General features: G+C 32.4%; 1 protein-coding gene across 1 annotated transcript; it reads right to left on the bottom strand.

Moving 5' to 3' along the window:
- Positions 1-2,923: 2,923 nt before the first annotated feature.
- Positions 2,924-6,601, bottom strand: LOC112738072 (probable lactoylglutathione lyase, chloroplastic). The gene is made up of 9 exons (XM_025788347.3): positions 6,219-6,601; positions 5,948-6,137; positions 5,731-5,855; positions 5,580-5,644; positions 5,289-5,501; positions 5,155-5,202; positions 4,200-4,307; positions 3,795-3,935; positions 2,924-3,178 (listed from the first exon to the last, which is right to left on the bottom strand). The coding sequence occupies exons 1-9, from the start codon at positions 6,319-6,321 to the stop codon at positions 3,137-3,139; spliced, it is 1,035 nt and encodes a 344-aa protein (XP_025644132.1). The 5' UTR covers positions 6,322-6,601; the 3' UTR covers positions 2,924-3,136.
- Between the last annotated feature and the right edge of the window lie 10,375 nt (positions 6,602-16,976).

Genomic DNA, 16,976 nt, shown 5'->3' with positions numbered 1-16,976 from the left:
GCGTAAATATTCAACATATGACAAAGAATTATATGCTTTGGTTCGGGCTTTAGAGGTTTGGCAACACTACCTCTTACCTAAGGAGTTTGTGATTCACATGGATCATGAATCTTTGAAGCACTTAAAAGGACAAGGTAAGCTTGATAAAAGACATGCTAAATGGGTGGAATTTATTGAAACATTTCCCTATGTTATTGCCTTTAAACAAGGTAAAGATAATGTCGTTGCTGATGCTTTATCTCGGAGGTATGCTTTGATTACTACACTTACCTCTAAGTTATTGGGCTTTGAGTTTTTAAAGGAGTTGTATGTCACTGATTCTGACTTTTCTGCTATTTATGCCTCTTGTGAACATAGTGCATTTAACAAATTTTATAGACATGAAGGTTTTCTGTTTCGTGGTAATAGAATTTGTGTGCCTGCTTGTTCTATGAGGGACTTACTTGTTCTTGAATCACATAATGGGGGTTTGATGGGTCATTTTGGTGTGCATAAGACATTGGATGTATTATCTGAACATTTTTACTGGCCTCGCATGCGTAGAGATGTTGAAAAATTCTGTGCTAAATGTGTTGCATGTAAACAGGCTAAATCTAAGTCTTTACCACATGGTTTGTATGCCCCTTTACCTGTTCCTATGCATCCGTGGGTTGATATCTCTATGGATTTTGTTCTTGGTTTGCCTCGAACAAAAAAAGGTCGAGATAGCATTTTTGTTGTGGTAGACAGATTTAGTAAAATGGCTCATTTTATTGCATGCCATAAAACTGATGATGCGACAAATATTGCTGATCTATTCTTTCGAGAGGTTGTGCGTTTGCATGGTGTTCCCCAAACTATTGTTTCTGATCGTGACGTCAAATTTTTGAGTCATTTTTGGAAAGTTTTATGGGGTAAATTAGGCACAAAATTATTATACTCTACTACTTGTCATCCTCAAACTGATGGTCAAACTGAAGTAGTAAATAGAACATTAGGGACCTTATTACGTGCTGTTGTTGGTAAGAATTTGAAAACTTGGGAAGATTGTTTACCTTTTATTGAGTTTGCTTATAATAGAACTACTCATTCTTCTACTGGGTTTTCTCCTTTTGAACTTGTTTATGGTTTTAATCCTTTAACTGTTTTGGACTTATTACCTTTGCCTTTGAGTGATATTGTTAGCTTGGATGCAGAAGGTAAAGCTGAAAAGGTTAAAGCAATGCACTTGAAAGCACGTGAATCGCTTGAACAGAAAAATAAGTTGATAGCCCAACGGGTGAATAAAGGTCGCAGACAACTTATCTTTGAACCTGGTGACTGGGTATGGGTTCATTTGAGAAAAGAGAGATTTCCTACTCAAAGAAAATCCAAGTTAGACCCTAGGGGTGATGGTCCATTTCAAGTGCTCGAAAGGGTCAATAACAATGCTTACAAGATTGACCTTCCAGGTGAGTATAATGTATCCGCTACTTTTAATGTCTCTGACCTATCTCCTTTTGCTTGTGACGCAGATTCGAGGACGAATCTTTTTCAGGAGGGAGGGAATGATACGAGCCCTATGGAACAAACTGAGAACTATCATATGCCAATTGGTCCAATTACAAGAGCAACAACTAAGAGAATAAAAGAAGGTTTTGCAAACATGGCTAAATCATGTGTTCAGGAAATGCATCAAGAATTGGGCAAGACAATGATTAACGATTATCAAAAGCCACACGTCTTACTATTTTACAAGATGCATTGAAGACTCTCATTAGTCAAGATGAATTAAAAGAGACATCACTTTCTTAGAATTTATTCTATGTTTATTTTATTTTTGTTATTTGTTTGTTTTAGGCCCAATTATGATTTGGCCCATATTTTATTCTAGTGAACTTATGAGTTAGGGATTTAAATTTAAGAGGTATAAAAACCCTCTAAACCCTGGTAGCCATTTTTTTTTTTTCAATTTTTGATGAATGAAATTTTCTTTGAGTTTCTTTGAGAAACTTGGGTGTGAACAGGTGAGGTAGAGTGATTCCCTTAACTGTTGCATCAGGAAATCAAATTGAGGTAGAGGAGTCCCTTTCTTTGATCTTCCATCTTATCCTGGGTTACGTTCCGTATCACTTTATTAAATAAAAACATTTAAAAATAAACCCAAAAACGTACACTTGTGTTAATGTATGCAACTTTATTATTTTCTTTGTTTTCATTAAACAACTTTTTTATCCCCGACTGTATCATTCATCTGTGACACAAAATTGACTTTAAAATGTATAAGGATGTGATTTTTTCAATTTAAATAAAAAATGTTATGAATTAATCATACAGTAATCAATATATATTATTGCTATACAGTGAAAATATAGCAAATATTGTTCAAGTGACATTATTTTAAAATTTTAATAGGATAAATTTACTAAATATAAATAACTTTGTCAATTCAATTTAAATTTATATAGTTACTGTGCTGAAATAAAATATCATGTGAATTATGTTAATTTTATTTTTTGTTATATAATTATTTTTTAAATTCTTCAAATAATTCTAAAAATAAGAGTCTAACCAAGACAAAACGTATGCAATCCAATGTGATACCCATAAACTCAAACAAGGTTTCTCTAGCATTTTATTTTATGGATTCAGTAATTTTCAATTTTAAATATAAATTTACCTGAAATCGGTTTTAACTTTTATGATTAGGTTTCAAGTATTACATTATCATGCCCTATTAAATATTTAAATGTCAATCATTAGATCTATTAAAAGAATACATGTGCTTTAAATTTACTGGAACACTGACGTTCTAATTTTTAACTGGAACATTTTAAATGTGTCTTTTTTTTTTTTTCCTAAATGATAGCCTTCTGAGATATCCTCCGGGGACTGCAAACGATTTGTGATATTAGTGCCTACTGCAGAATAAGTTGGAGGGAGGGGGGGGGGGGGATTGAAGATATGTTTCAGGCTGGCTTCATTATAAAGAGTTATAACAACATAATCTACAAACGTTGTCGCTATAGTCATTATTGCACGATCTACAAAAAACGGATTTGAATATGTTACATTCTGTGATGCAAACTACTTCAACCAAGAATTCCAATTCTTCGACAGAGGTTTGGAGCTAATAATCTCACATCACTATGACACTATGCTTGCCAACCTAAATACTTTACTCCAACTCCTTAAGGAAATCAACATTATCTACAAAAACCTGCAAATATGGAAGAAGGGAACACTAGTTAGATATAAATGATAGTACATCTCTAAACCAGAATGAGGATACATGTATGCTCACACTCAGAGTTGAAGTCAGTTATGTTTAGTTAGGTATTTTGTGTTTTTTCAATATTGTTCCAAGAGATTGAGACAGTTATGACCTTTTGCTAAATGCCAAATCAATGGGATAGTAATTGAGCCTTAATAATGAAGCGGTCTATGGAACTCAAGTGTTGTTAACTTGTCATCCTCATTTCTATAAACATAGTTTATATTCAGCACTACTTAAAAAAGGGCCTGCTGCATGAAGGACCGTGAAACATGTATGAAAAGGATTCATGAGCTTTTATCTAATAGATTTTTAAGAGGTGGTATTTCATTTTATTTTTTTTAAGTTTTAAATTTTAGACCAAGAATAAAGCACTTCTTCCTATTATCAGTTATCCCCATTCTTATAAAGAAGGTGAACTTGAGAACACGCAAAATTCGGTTGATCATTGTCGACATTTCAACCCTATCACGCTCTTGCATTGAGTGAGCTAGATATAAATCATTTATGAACTTTTAGCTCCCAGTTTAAGCTTTGAAAACAGTTTATTTTTCATACATACCGTCTTCCAACCATCAGGATCCAAGCATGCTGTAATTTTTGTGTTGATACCAGGCAGTGGTCCAGGTTCCCGAGTAATCTTTCCTCCAGCTAACTTAACAGCTTCTGCGGTTTTGTACACATCATCTGTGCCTATTGCTATCTGTAAATGGCGAAATAAAGAATATTAAATAAAAGAAACTACCTTCAGAATAAAGGTGTAAATACAGAAATACATGGTAATCAGTAATAAGCATTTCACTTAAAAAAATAAGAGAAGAAAAACTCAAAACTCTAGCCATTCAGTTATTAGTTATTACAGAAACCACAGTCTTCTGATATCAGTTATCACAACTGCAAAGACGCAATGAAAACCTTTTGATTCCATAAAAACGAAGAATAAGGGAACAAAGTAACTTCTGCCTACCTGAGCATAAGCATTTCCTTTATCATATTCTTTGACTCCATAATTGTAAGTCAATTCCAGAACAGTACTTTTATCTTCTGGACCATAACCCATCATTGCTATGGTATACTGCCAAGTACAAAGTCACCAATGAATCACAGGTGAAGCGAGTGTAAGCAGAGGACAAAATCACAAAATTAATTAATGAGAAGTAGAACAATTTTTGGGCCATGAAAGAGAAGAAAATGGAACTTAAAGTAGGAAAATTCTCTATACACTATTCTGTTAGTTGGTTGTCCAACCTATGCGTCAAGAATTCCAATACTTATTAACTCAGGCAAGCCACCCAATTTATCTTCAGAAGCATAGTAGATAAGTATGGTGCAAGTTTCATGTAAAAGCATCCAACAAGATCTTAAATGTCCAGATGAATACATTGTCGTTTTTCCAATTTACTAGCTTCAAATCTAAGTTAAGCATATCACATTGATTACAGCACCTCAGAAGATTTCAGATACAACATACATGATAAAGTAAAATTTGGTAAAATAGTGACAGATAACAGTCTTCCATTCAAAACAAGTATCATGCAAAAATACATATTTTGGTAAACGTACAAGTTACAAACAATAGGCAAGAAACCAAAAACAGCATATTTTGTGAGAATCAAGTTTAAAACAGCAGTTATTCAATAGCAACTAGGCATCCACACTACATGCCACACTGAATGTTACCTTTGCAGTACAGCCCCATCAAAAGGATTATCAAATGTTAAGAGGATTGAGTAGAATGAATTTTACTTCTTATCCCTAAGCTTAATTCGTCCATACAGATTAATCGATACAACTATACGAATGAAATTTCATATGATCCTAATTTACCTTCAAATCATCTTAAATGTGAGAATTAGGCATATTATTTCTAAATATGTCACAGTAGAAAGAAAATAATAAATAGCAAAAAGATGTTGCCATACCTTGTATTCTGGATTATCTCGAGTGCGAAGGAGCTCCATACCAAAAGCCTAAATAGCAAGCAACCCCAAAGATGTCTGAAAGATGGGCACAAGATACCAAAATAGTATAGACATATAATAGCATCGATTGTTACCTTCTCATAAAATTCTATGGAACGCTTAAGATCACCGACTCGAAGCATCACTTGGCACAAGGGCTCGGGAGTGGGGCCTCTTTCCAAAAGTTCAAATTTGTAGCCATCAGGATCTTCAATGAATGCAATGACCGTGCTGCCTCCCTTGACAGGACCAGGCTCTCTAGTTATCTTGCCACCCTTCGCTCTTATTAGTTCCACTGTTTTTGCAACCTAATAAAGAACAAGAGGCAGCAGAATCACCCGCAGTGAACACAGTTTAAATTGGGTACAAATGTTGAAGAAACTTACATCATCAACAGCAATGCCGAAATGTCCAAATCCAGCTCCAATGTCATACTTGTCAATTCCATAATCTGAAACGTAGTCAAACGTAAATAAGAACTTTCTAGAATTCCAGTTCAATAACATGAAAGGACATGATGATTCAGTAGAGCCTTACTGTAAGTGAGTTCAATAACAAAGTGCGAATCTTCGGGGCCATATCCAAGAAAGGCATTAGTATATCTCTCCTCAGGTATGTCACGCTTCCTGAGGAGCTTCATTCCCAGGCACTCTGTATAAAACCTGAAACCAGCAAATAAGAGCCGAATTATATCAGAGAAAAATCAAACAAGTTTTAAATGAATCAATCAATGATGAATACAAAAATAGCATACTTGATAGTCCTGTCCAAATCGCCAACACGGTAGACAACATGAAGCATCCTTCGCTTATCTTGCTTGACCCATTCGAGTGTGTTCTCGGGGGAAGCAGCGGTGCTTGCTTGGGAAGCCATCACTCTCATGAAATTCCCATCTCGCCTCACCATCCTCGTTGCTCTCAATCTATTGGATTCACCTAATGCTCCTGCACAACAACAATAACAATTCGAGTTCATCAAACCGCACATACAAATCGCGTTGTCCAGGGAAGAGAAGAACAACTTACTGGTAGTGATAGAGGGAAGGCGGAGGAAGGGGCGGGAGAGAGAACGAGAAGCAACGGTTGAAAAGCGAAACGAAGAGAGAGTGGGACGAATCGAACAAGCCATGGTTCGATCGCTTCTCTTCTGTGTTGAGCTCTGTTATGCTACTGCCGACTGCCAACCCAGCTATTTGACACAATGAATGAGTGAGACACGCTCGTTGATAAGAGAGATGTGACTCTCTCTCACGTTTATTCGCTTAATGGAGTGGACGATGGATGAGGGCTGAGCATCGGGAAAAGAATATAATAAAGGCATAAACGCAAGCAACGGACACAAACGATTCATGTAACAGGGAGTGACCAAATTATCCTAACATTACATTAACTCATTAAGCCATACACACTAGAATATATTATAGGAAAAATTATTATATTATCCGTGTATTTTAAGAGTATTTGCATTTTTATACAAAGTTGAGTACTGTTATTTCATAATAAACCAATGAAAAATTAACAATTCAAATGTCATTTTTTATTAATTCATAAACATAATTTATAAACATCTAGATTCTAGCAGTAGTAAAAGCGCGAGGATGAAGAAACCAACTTGTTAATATAATTTTATATTATTTGTATTTTTCATCTATATTTTTTAAAATAACACTTTTAACTTTTAAGTGAAGAAGTCATTTTTATAAATTCAATTCAAGTAAATTTGTTTAATAATTTATTGATTTGACAAAAATCACCTGTATGTGAATCATGTACTTTAATTTTACAATTTTTTTTAAGAAATGTTAGACGAACAAGCATATTTTTAATTAAGTCCAACAATTAAATTACATCATTTTTTTTCTTTTATTTGATCTCTTTTTTTTTTCTTCTTTTATGTATTTTCAACAATACTACTCAATACAAAATTTTTGATGTGCAATATAAAAAATCTGTTTTCAACAATACTACTCAATACAAAACTTTTGATGTACAATATAAAAAATCTAATACTACACAATATATAAATTTTTGAAATACTATATATTTAAAATAATAAATAACTCACTCAACTAATAAAACACATTACAACAAAAAAAATTATGTGCTATGTGTTAAAATTTTGTTTTATATCAATAAATTTGTTTACTATGTAAAATTTTTTATATTTTTTAACAAAAATTTATGTATTATGTTGATAAGAAAAAGGACAATATACTGAAATAAAATAAATATAAAAAACCTTTACGTGATTCCAACAATTGAAAAAGACTTATGTGCATGTGCATTTTTATTATTATGTAATCTAAAGCGCTATGCTCCAAGAATGTTTCAGCGACCAGAAAAGAGATTTTCACTGGAGTCTCCTCCATCAGATTCGTTCAGAACTTGGGCAAGTATTTAGGGGTGAACCTTAATCACTCTCGGGTGACACGCGCAACTTTCAACGATGTTTTGGACAAGATTCGGGGAAGGCTAGCCAGCTGGAAAGGAAGATTGCTTAATAAGGCAGACAGACTCTGTTTGCTCAACTCGGTAGTGACTGCGATTCCTACTTATCGCATGCAAGTATCTCTCTTCCCTAAAGGGGTAACTAATAAGATAGAATCCATGATGCGAAACTTTCTATGGAAGGGTCAAGCTGATGGTAGAGGCCTGAATCTAGTTAACTGGAAAGTGTTGGTCACTAATACAATTCAAATCGTATTAAAATCTAAACAAGTTTATAAAAATATACTAAAGTTTGTTTATGGACTCAGCAAACTTGCTTATATTTTAATACGATTTGAATTGTATTAGTATATTTTTATAAATTTTAATCGACTTAATTTTATTTAAATAATTAGATTTTTAAATTATAAAATTTGTATTAGTTTTTAATTTAAATTTTAAATAGATATAATTTAAATTAATGATTTATAAAATTGTATATATTCGTATTATTTTGTACTCATATAATTAATTATATTTATTCGATTTTTAAAAAATATTTGTGGTTAATTTTTTTTATTTAAATACATTCATATTATTTTCAAATTAAAATAATATACTTATTTAAAATAATATGAGTACGTTGATTTAAATTTAACAAAATTTTAAAAAAATAAGAATATATTTATTTAAAATATTAAAATTTTAAATTTTAAATAAACTTACTAATATTAATTTTAAATTTTATTTAAAATAATACAAATATGTTTATTTAAATTAAAAAATTAAAATAATAAGAGTATATTTATTGAGCAGCCTCTTGAGCAGCTTCCTTGATAATGATCTCTTGAGCAGCTTCAATCTCGCTCATATATATATATATATATATATATAATTTCTCTCCTCATAAACCATGGTGGCAGCCTACAAGGGTTTATAATATTAAAAAAAATACTTCATAAATCGTGGCTAGCTAGAGAGTTTTTTTGCTCATATTATTTTGTACATAAACCGTGATGAGCTCCCACGATCTACTTTCAAACATTCTCCTAACTGGCACAGTTTACATGTAATTTGAAAACCGTGGTTAGCTCCCACGGATTACATAATAATAAAATGTAAGCATTTTTCAATTGTTGGAATCACGTAATGTTTCTCGTATTTATTTAATTTTAGTATATTGCCCTAAGAAAAAACACAAAAAAAAGTGTGTGCATATATTGTGTGATTAGTTTTTGTTGGACTTAAACTAACGTAATTGTACTAGATTACTATTGCTTTGTTGTGATAAGTATGAGATAGATGTCCATTTAACATGGATTGCTCAACTTTTTCATAGTGAATTGCTATGTTACCAAAAAAAATTACATTTAATAAGAGTGAAAAAAGAAGACACGGTGTATGTATAAATAGGAGTTTGCTTAGTCACCAAAAAAAAATAGAAATTTGCTTTAAAGCAATACAACTACAATAACATATAAAATTTTCTCTTTTTTTATATCTCTCCGTGGGTTTTAAGTTGCAATACATATATAATACTAGTAAATATATGAATTAATTTTATTATTATAGTGAGATAATTATATTGGTGAATATCAATACCGGAGTCTTTTATTTACACTTCTTTATTTTATATTTATTATATATTTTTTATTTATTTATTTTACAACACGTTATTAGCACAAGATTCTGATCAAATTTTAGGAAGACTCAAGTAATAAATTTTCATTATGTTGAAGATCTCTCATCTTGAATTTAATGCTCTTGATATATCTGGACACAACTACTTATTATGGATATTAGATGCTGAAATTCATCTTGATTCAATAGATTTTGGAGATACCATTAAAACTGAAAATAATGCATTCTAAAATGAGAAAGTCAAAGTCATGATCTTCCTTCGTCATCATCTTGACGAAAGATTGAAAAATTAATATCTCACACTAAAAGATTCTGCAGATTTATGGAAAAACCTTGAAAAAATGTATAATCATCAAAAGACAGTGATATTTTTTCTATCCTGATATGAGTGGACGCAATTATGTCTACAGGATTTTTTAAATTCATAAATGAATACAATTCAGCAATGTTCCAAAATACCCCACGAATAAAATTATGTGGGAAAAAGATAAATGATAATGACATGTTAGAGAAAACTTTTTTCAACATTTCAAGCCTCAAATGTGTCCTGCAGTATCGAGAAAAAGAATTTAAAAAATATTTTGAGCTAATTTCTTGCCTTCTTGTTGCTAAACGCAACAATGAGTTGCTTTTAAAAAATTATGAAGCGCGCCCAGTTGGTGCCGCCCCATTTCCTGAAGTAAATGTGGCAAATCATAACCCCAGAAGAGGTAAATGGTGAGGTTTTAGTAACAAGAAAAAATATGGAAGGAAGAAAAATTATGTTCACAAGAAAGGATCTCACCAAAAGTGGGATAAAGAAAGAAACAATGGGTAAAATAAATTAATAGAGGATAAATATTTCCGTTGTGGTGGAAAGGGCCATTGGTCACGTACCTGTCATACCCCAAAGCACCTAGTTGATCTTTATCAAGCATCATTGAAAAAGGACGACAAATGAAAGGAGACGAATTTTGTTTTAAAGGATGTTGCTGAAAATTATGCCACTCAATATGAAGTATCTGATTTCTTTGAGAATCTTGAAGGAAATATTGGTCATTTGATTAATGATGGAATAGTTTAATATGTGGGTATGTTAAGTACTCATGTAAATAAATAATGTAAGAAACTTCTTATTAAGTTTTATTTTGAATTTCAAGTATGACGTATATAAATAATATTTAATAAAATATTTATATTTATGAATTTCAAAATTATTAAATGTGTCAAGTTCTAAAAAAAATAAATTTTTTAGTATATAATACTATGTATAGTACTTTTTAAAAAAATAATCAAGAAAATAATTTTACTGTGCATATACTTTTACTCATTTTATTATTATCTATTTTTTAAGAAAATAGTAAGGATATATAATAATAATGTTTGCCTTTTGGATAGTGCAAGTTCGCACACCATTCTCAAAAGTAATATATATTTTACTCATCTTGTGCTAAAAGAAGAATATGTTAATATTATTGGCTCAAGCAATGTAATAGGAGACTCAGAAAGAGTTATAAATTTATTTTTCGGAGAAACAAAATTCATAATAAATAATGCACTATTGTCTATCATTCTATCAAATCTCTAAGGAACTTGTTGAGTTTTAAAGATATTTGCTAGAATGGATATCATATTGAAACAATGAATGAGAAAAATCATGAGTACTTATATATCACAACTCATTATTCAAATAAAAATGTTATATTAGAAAAGTTACCTTCACTTCCATTTGAGTTATATTATACTAAAATTAGTGCAATCGAATCACATGCTATTGTAAACCAGAAGTTTACTAGCCCAAATGAATTCATAACTTGGCACGATCGATTGGGTCATCCTGAAACAACCATGATGCAGAGAATTATTGAAAACTCCCATCGAGAACTATAAGATTCTTAAATCTATGAAATTTTGTTGTGCTACGTGTTCTCAAGGAAAACTAATTTTAAAGTCATCATTAGTGAAGATTAGATTTGAGTCCCCTGAATTCCTTGAAAGGATTCAAGGCGATATATGTAGACCTATTCATCCACCATGTGGATCTTTTAGATATTTTATGGTCCTAATAGACGCATCTTCGAGATGGTCACATGTGTGCTTATTGTTTTCTCGCAACCTGGCGTTTGCGAGATTATTTGCTCAAATTATTCAATTAAAAGCACAGTTTCCAGAAATCCAATCAAAGCAATTCGTCTTGATAACGTTGGTGAATTCACTTTTCAAGCCTTTGATTCTTATTGTATGGCTAACGGAATAAGCGTTGAATATCCAGTAGCTCATGTTCACACACAAAATGAGTTAGCTCATGTTCTGGAGGAAAACTAATTTTAAAGCCATCATCAGTGAAGATTAGATTTAAGTCCCCTGAATTCCTTGAAAGGATTCAAGGCGATATATGTAGACCTATTCATCCACCATGTGGATCTTTTAGATATTTTATGGTCCTAATAGACGCATCTTCGAGATGGTCACATGTGTGCTTATTGTCTTCTCGCAACCTGGTGTTTGCGAGATTATTTGCTCAAATTATTAAATTAAAAGCACAGTTTCTAGAAATCCAATCAAAGCAATTCGTCTTGATAACGTTGGTGAATTCACCTTCCAAGCCTTTGATTCTTATTGTATGGCTAATGAAATAAGCGTTGAATATCCAGTAGCTCATTTTTCACACACAAAATGGGTTAGCAGAATCATTTATTAAACGCCTCTAATTAATTGCTAGACCCTTACTTATGAGAACAAATATCCCAATCTCAGATTAGGGGCATACTATTTTACATACCGCAGCACTTATTCGTTTGAGGCCAACAAGTTACCATCAGTTCTCTCCTATGCAATTAGCTTTTAGCCAGTAGCCAAATATTTTCCATTTAAGAACATTTAGGTGTGCGATATATATTTCCATTGCACCACCTTCTCGTACCAAAATGGAACTCCAAAGAAAATTGGGAATATATGTTGGATATGCTTCTTCCTCTATAGTGAGGTATCTTGAGACACAAACAGGAGATGTGTTTAAAGCTCGATTTACAGATTGTCATTTTGATGAATCAAAATTTCTAAAATTAGGTGGAGAGAATAAGCTTCTTGAAAATGAACTTAATTGGAATGCATCATCCTTGACGCATTTAGATCCTCGATCAAGGTAATATGAACTAGAAGTTCAAAATATCATACATTTACAAAGAATAGCAAATGAATTGCCTGATGCATTTTCTGATACAAAGAGGATAACCAAATCTTATATACCAGTTGAAAATGCCCTAATTTAAAAGTGGTCACTGAAACAAATTCACGCAAGAAGCGTGGTAGACCTGTCGGTTCCAAAGACAAAAATCCTCGAAAAAGAAAAGAGGTAAATGCTTTTTCCGTTGAAAAAGATAAAAACATAATACCTGCAGTTGTCCAAAATTCGCATATAGTTTTGACGTCAGAAGACGTTCTATAACAACCCTAGTTTTTTATTAAAAAAAATAATGAGTTATTAGTTTGTTTATGATAATTGTTGATAATTTTATTTAAAAAAATTATTTCTCTAAATGTAATTAAAATAAATGTTTTTATACTTTGAATAATTGAAGAAATGATAAAAATTATATAACTTAATTAAGGTAATTTGTGTTTTAGATTTAAACTTGTATTTTATAAAAGATGATTAATTAGATTATTTTAGATTTTAAATTGAAAATACTTATTTGAATTTATTAGTATGCTAATAAATTAAATTTTATATGTTCTCAAAATAATTTCTAGTATCATGATTAAATTCTAAATTATTATTTTTAATCTAAAGATTTTGTGAAATTTTATACTATTAGTATGTATTTTTCTAACTCTAGAATTAGCTACACACTCACTAATTATACTCTCAGCCTCGCTAAGAATATGCGTTCTTTTCTTCCTCACCAACATCATGACTCACTCCCCGTGACACTCATCTTTCACTCCCTCAGCCACATTCCTTCACTCTTCACCACTCATTCTTCATCGAATAGTTACCACACATACATTGCTACTAATCCTTCCCTCATTCATCCACGTTTCTTTGTTCTCTACCCCTTATTCTCACCCAACGTATACCACACACAAAGGAAAATGGAGAGTCTGAGCCAAGGGAGATAGAAGGGAGAAAAGGGATCGAGAGAGGAGAAGAGAACGCGAGAGAGAGAAGGAAGGTCCATCAGGTGGCCACGATCGCCGCACGCCGCTGCCGAAGTTCCCCTCACCACCGTCAATGCCGGTTAGGGCAGAGAAGAAGAGGAAGAATGCTGAAGAACAGAGACTGAGGGGTAGGTTTGTATTTGAGTCTTGCCTGAATAATTATTATGTATTAATAGTAGTTATGTGAGTATATGTTTATCTGATATAGTTGAGCTTGAGGTATATACCAAAATAAAAAGAATTTTATTTTTCTGAAAAACTATCGACAAGTTAACGTGTAGAGGCTCAATATTAAATAGCTGATAAAAGGATAACGCCTTATCTTTAGTGCGATCATGACGTGCTAAAAGTTAGGGTGTTACATTATGGTATCAGAGTAGTTCGTTCCTGTTAGAGCCCTGGGGATGTATTGACTATGCTTCACTGCATACTCTGAGTGTCTGTCAGACAATAGAACTTGTCCTAATGACAAGAATTTAAGTTTTAGATGCATGACTGTCTATTGATTAATTCTGTTAGTCGACCGTTGCATTCCTCATGGTATTAAGTCTGACCAACTTAATTCTGATGACTTATGTATATGGGAACACTAATGGGTTATTATGGACGAAATAGAAGTAATAGGTAATGCAAATTACGGGGTTTGGGAACGTTAGAAGTTAAGTTCTAAGGGTTAGCTCCTTTTCGATCAACATATAATCCTTATTCTTGCTAATCTGAATCTCTTCCTTGATTGCTTGCAATGAAATTCTTTGTTTCGAACTTCCTTCTTGGGATGTGTTTCTGATCATATCTTATCATTCATACATATCCTTACTTGAGTATGTTTCTAGTTATTGCTTGAATCTTTTGGAATATTCATCCCTATCATTGTCTACCTATCATTGTTTTGTGCATCCTTGTTAGAGTATAATTCTAAGCACCTTTCTAAATCTCCGCAGTACACTACACTATTTCTGTCATCTTCATATGATATAATTTCTTTCACATTTGAAAAACTGAACGTGCCAAACCTTTCTATTTCTTTTCTTTGATATTTTTGAAAGTGGAGTTGAAATGAATCTCTTCCATCTTATATCAATTTTTGAGGGCGAAAATTTTTGTAAGATGGGTAGGATATAACAACCCTAGTTTTTTATAAAAAAATAAATAAATAATGAGTTATTAGTTTGTTTATGATAATTGTTGATAATTTTATTTAAAGAAAAATTATTTCTCTAAATGTAATTAAAATAATTTTTTTTGAAGAAATGATGAAAATTATATAACTTAATTAAGGTAATTTGTGTTTTGGATTTAAACTTGTATTTTATAAAAGATGATTAATTAGATTATTTTAGATTTTAAATTGAAAATACTTATTTGAATTTATTAGTATGCTAATAATTAAATTTTATATGTTCTCAAAATAATTTCTAGTATCATGATTAAATTCCAAATTATTTTTTTAATCTAAAGATTTTTGTGAAAATTTTATACTATTAGTATGTATTTTTCTAACTCTAGAATTAGCTACACACTCACTAATTATACTCTCAGCCTCGCTAAGCACACACGTTCTTTTTTTCCTGACCAACACCATGACTCACTCCCAGTGACACTCATCTTTCACTCCTTCAACCACGTTCCTTCACTCTTCACCACTCATTCTTCATCGAATAGTTACCACACATACATTGCTACTAATCCTTCCCTCATTTATCCACATTTCTTTGTTCTCTATCCCTTATTCTCACCCAACGTATACCACACACAAAGGAAAATGGAGAGTCTGAGCCATGGGAGACAAAAGGGAGAAGAGGGATCGAGAGAGGATAAGAGAATGCGAGAGAGAAGGAAGGTGCGCCAGGTGGCCACGATCGCCGCACGCCGCTGCCGAAGCTCCCCTCACCACCATCAACGCCAATTAGGGCAGAGAAGAAGAGGAAGAACGCTAAAGAACAGAGACTGAGGGGAACGAGGGTAGCATCGCTGCTGTCGCTATCTCTCAATTTGCCCCTTTCACTCCCATTTTCTTCTACAATTATGTCAAGTGTTGACACTGGTGCTACGCTAAGACTGTAAAGACCACTGCTAGTTCTGTTTGAGGATGCTGTTGCTGTTGTCAAGGATGGTCAATGATGAGTGATACAGTTGTTGCGTTATTGGTGTAGTTAGCCAGCAGTCACCGCCGCTGTTCGTCTCCGATTCCTTTCTAATTTGATTAACCAAGGTAGGAGGTTCGTTTTGAAATTAAGAGTTTTTAAATTAGGAATGCCAAAAAGCTTATTGAATAATTACAAATGATTTATAAATGATATGCATGACCAATTAATGAAAATTGATGAAGTTGGAAACTGTTAGTAAATATGAGTATATTTGAGTATGCTGAAACTGAGTTTTGGTAGGGTTGATGGTGCTGTAAGGAATTGGGTGATTAAATGAGTTATATGTGTATTTGTAAATTGAGATTCTTTTATTGATAATGATATGATCATAGTTGTTGCTGGTTGTATTGTGATGAATGATGGTTCGTTATGGACTGATGAATTATTATGTGCTTGAATGATGATGATTGATGATTTATTATGTGTATGATTGATATTGAGCTCTGACGAACGGTTTCTTGCTAGTAAAGAAATTCACAAATAAATTCTCGTTGCTAGTATAGTTTCTAAACCAACAGAGAATCCTTTCGTACAAAAACTTATTTGTCACTTAAGCAAACCCAATAAAATTGATAATCGAAGTATTTAAACCTCGGGTCGTCTCTCAAGGAATTGCAGGGAAGTATGATTTATTATTGGTTATGGAAAAAGGTATATTTTTGGGTTTTTAAAATAGGGAACAGGAAAATAAATTGGCAATAAAGTAAATTATCATGAAAACCATTGCAAGGTATAAGAACTGGAAATTCCATCCTAGTTATCCTTATCAGGTGTGATGAGAATTGTTTATTGCTCCCACTTAGTTAACCCTTACTAAATAAAGGAAAGTCAAGTGGACTAATTAATTTGATTCCTCAAGTCCTAGTCAACTCCTATGGAAAGACTAGCTTTAGAGGGATCCAAATCAATCAGCAAATTCCAATTTTTAATCAACAGCTGAGTTTGATAACTCAAGTGTCACCAATTACTCAACCAAAGCAAAGGGGGAAAAATCTAAATTATTTATATTATAAATAGAAGGAAGCAATCATAACTCTGAAATACCTCAAATTGCATTTAAATAAAGAAAATCAATTCTAACATGGAATTCATAAATCAAATTGGGAAAATAAACAAACTAAAGTAATAGAATAAATAAAAGTAGAAGAGAACATAAATTAAAGGAACATTGAACCTGGAATGAAGAAGCAATCCTAAAATTAAGAGAAATCCTAAATCCTAAAACCTAAGAGAGAGGAGAGAGCCTCTCTCTTTAGAAACTACATCTAAAACCTAAAATTGTGAATATGAAAGTTGTCTTCTATGAATTGATTGATTCTCCCACTTTATAGCCTCTAATATGTATTTTCTGGGTCGAAAATTGGGTCAAAAACAGCCTAGAAATCACCCTCAACGATTTTTGATACGTCCAGCACGCGGCAAAGTCACG

This window comes from Arachis hypogaea, chromosome 13, assembly GCF_003086295.3.
Source record: "Arachis hypogaea cultivar Tifrunner chromosome 13, arahy.Tifrunner.gnm2.J5K5, whole genome shotgun sequence".
Lineage (NCBI taxonomy): Eukaryota > Viridiplantae > Streptophyta > Magnoliopsida > Fabales > Fabaceae > Arachis > Arachis hypogaea.
Note: the sequence above shows the minus strand (reverse complement) of the source record. Positions and strands in the feature narration are given on the sequence as shown.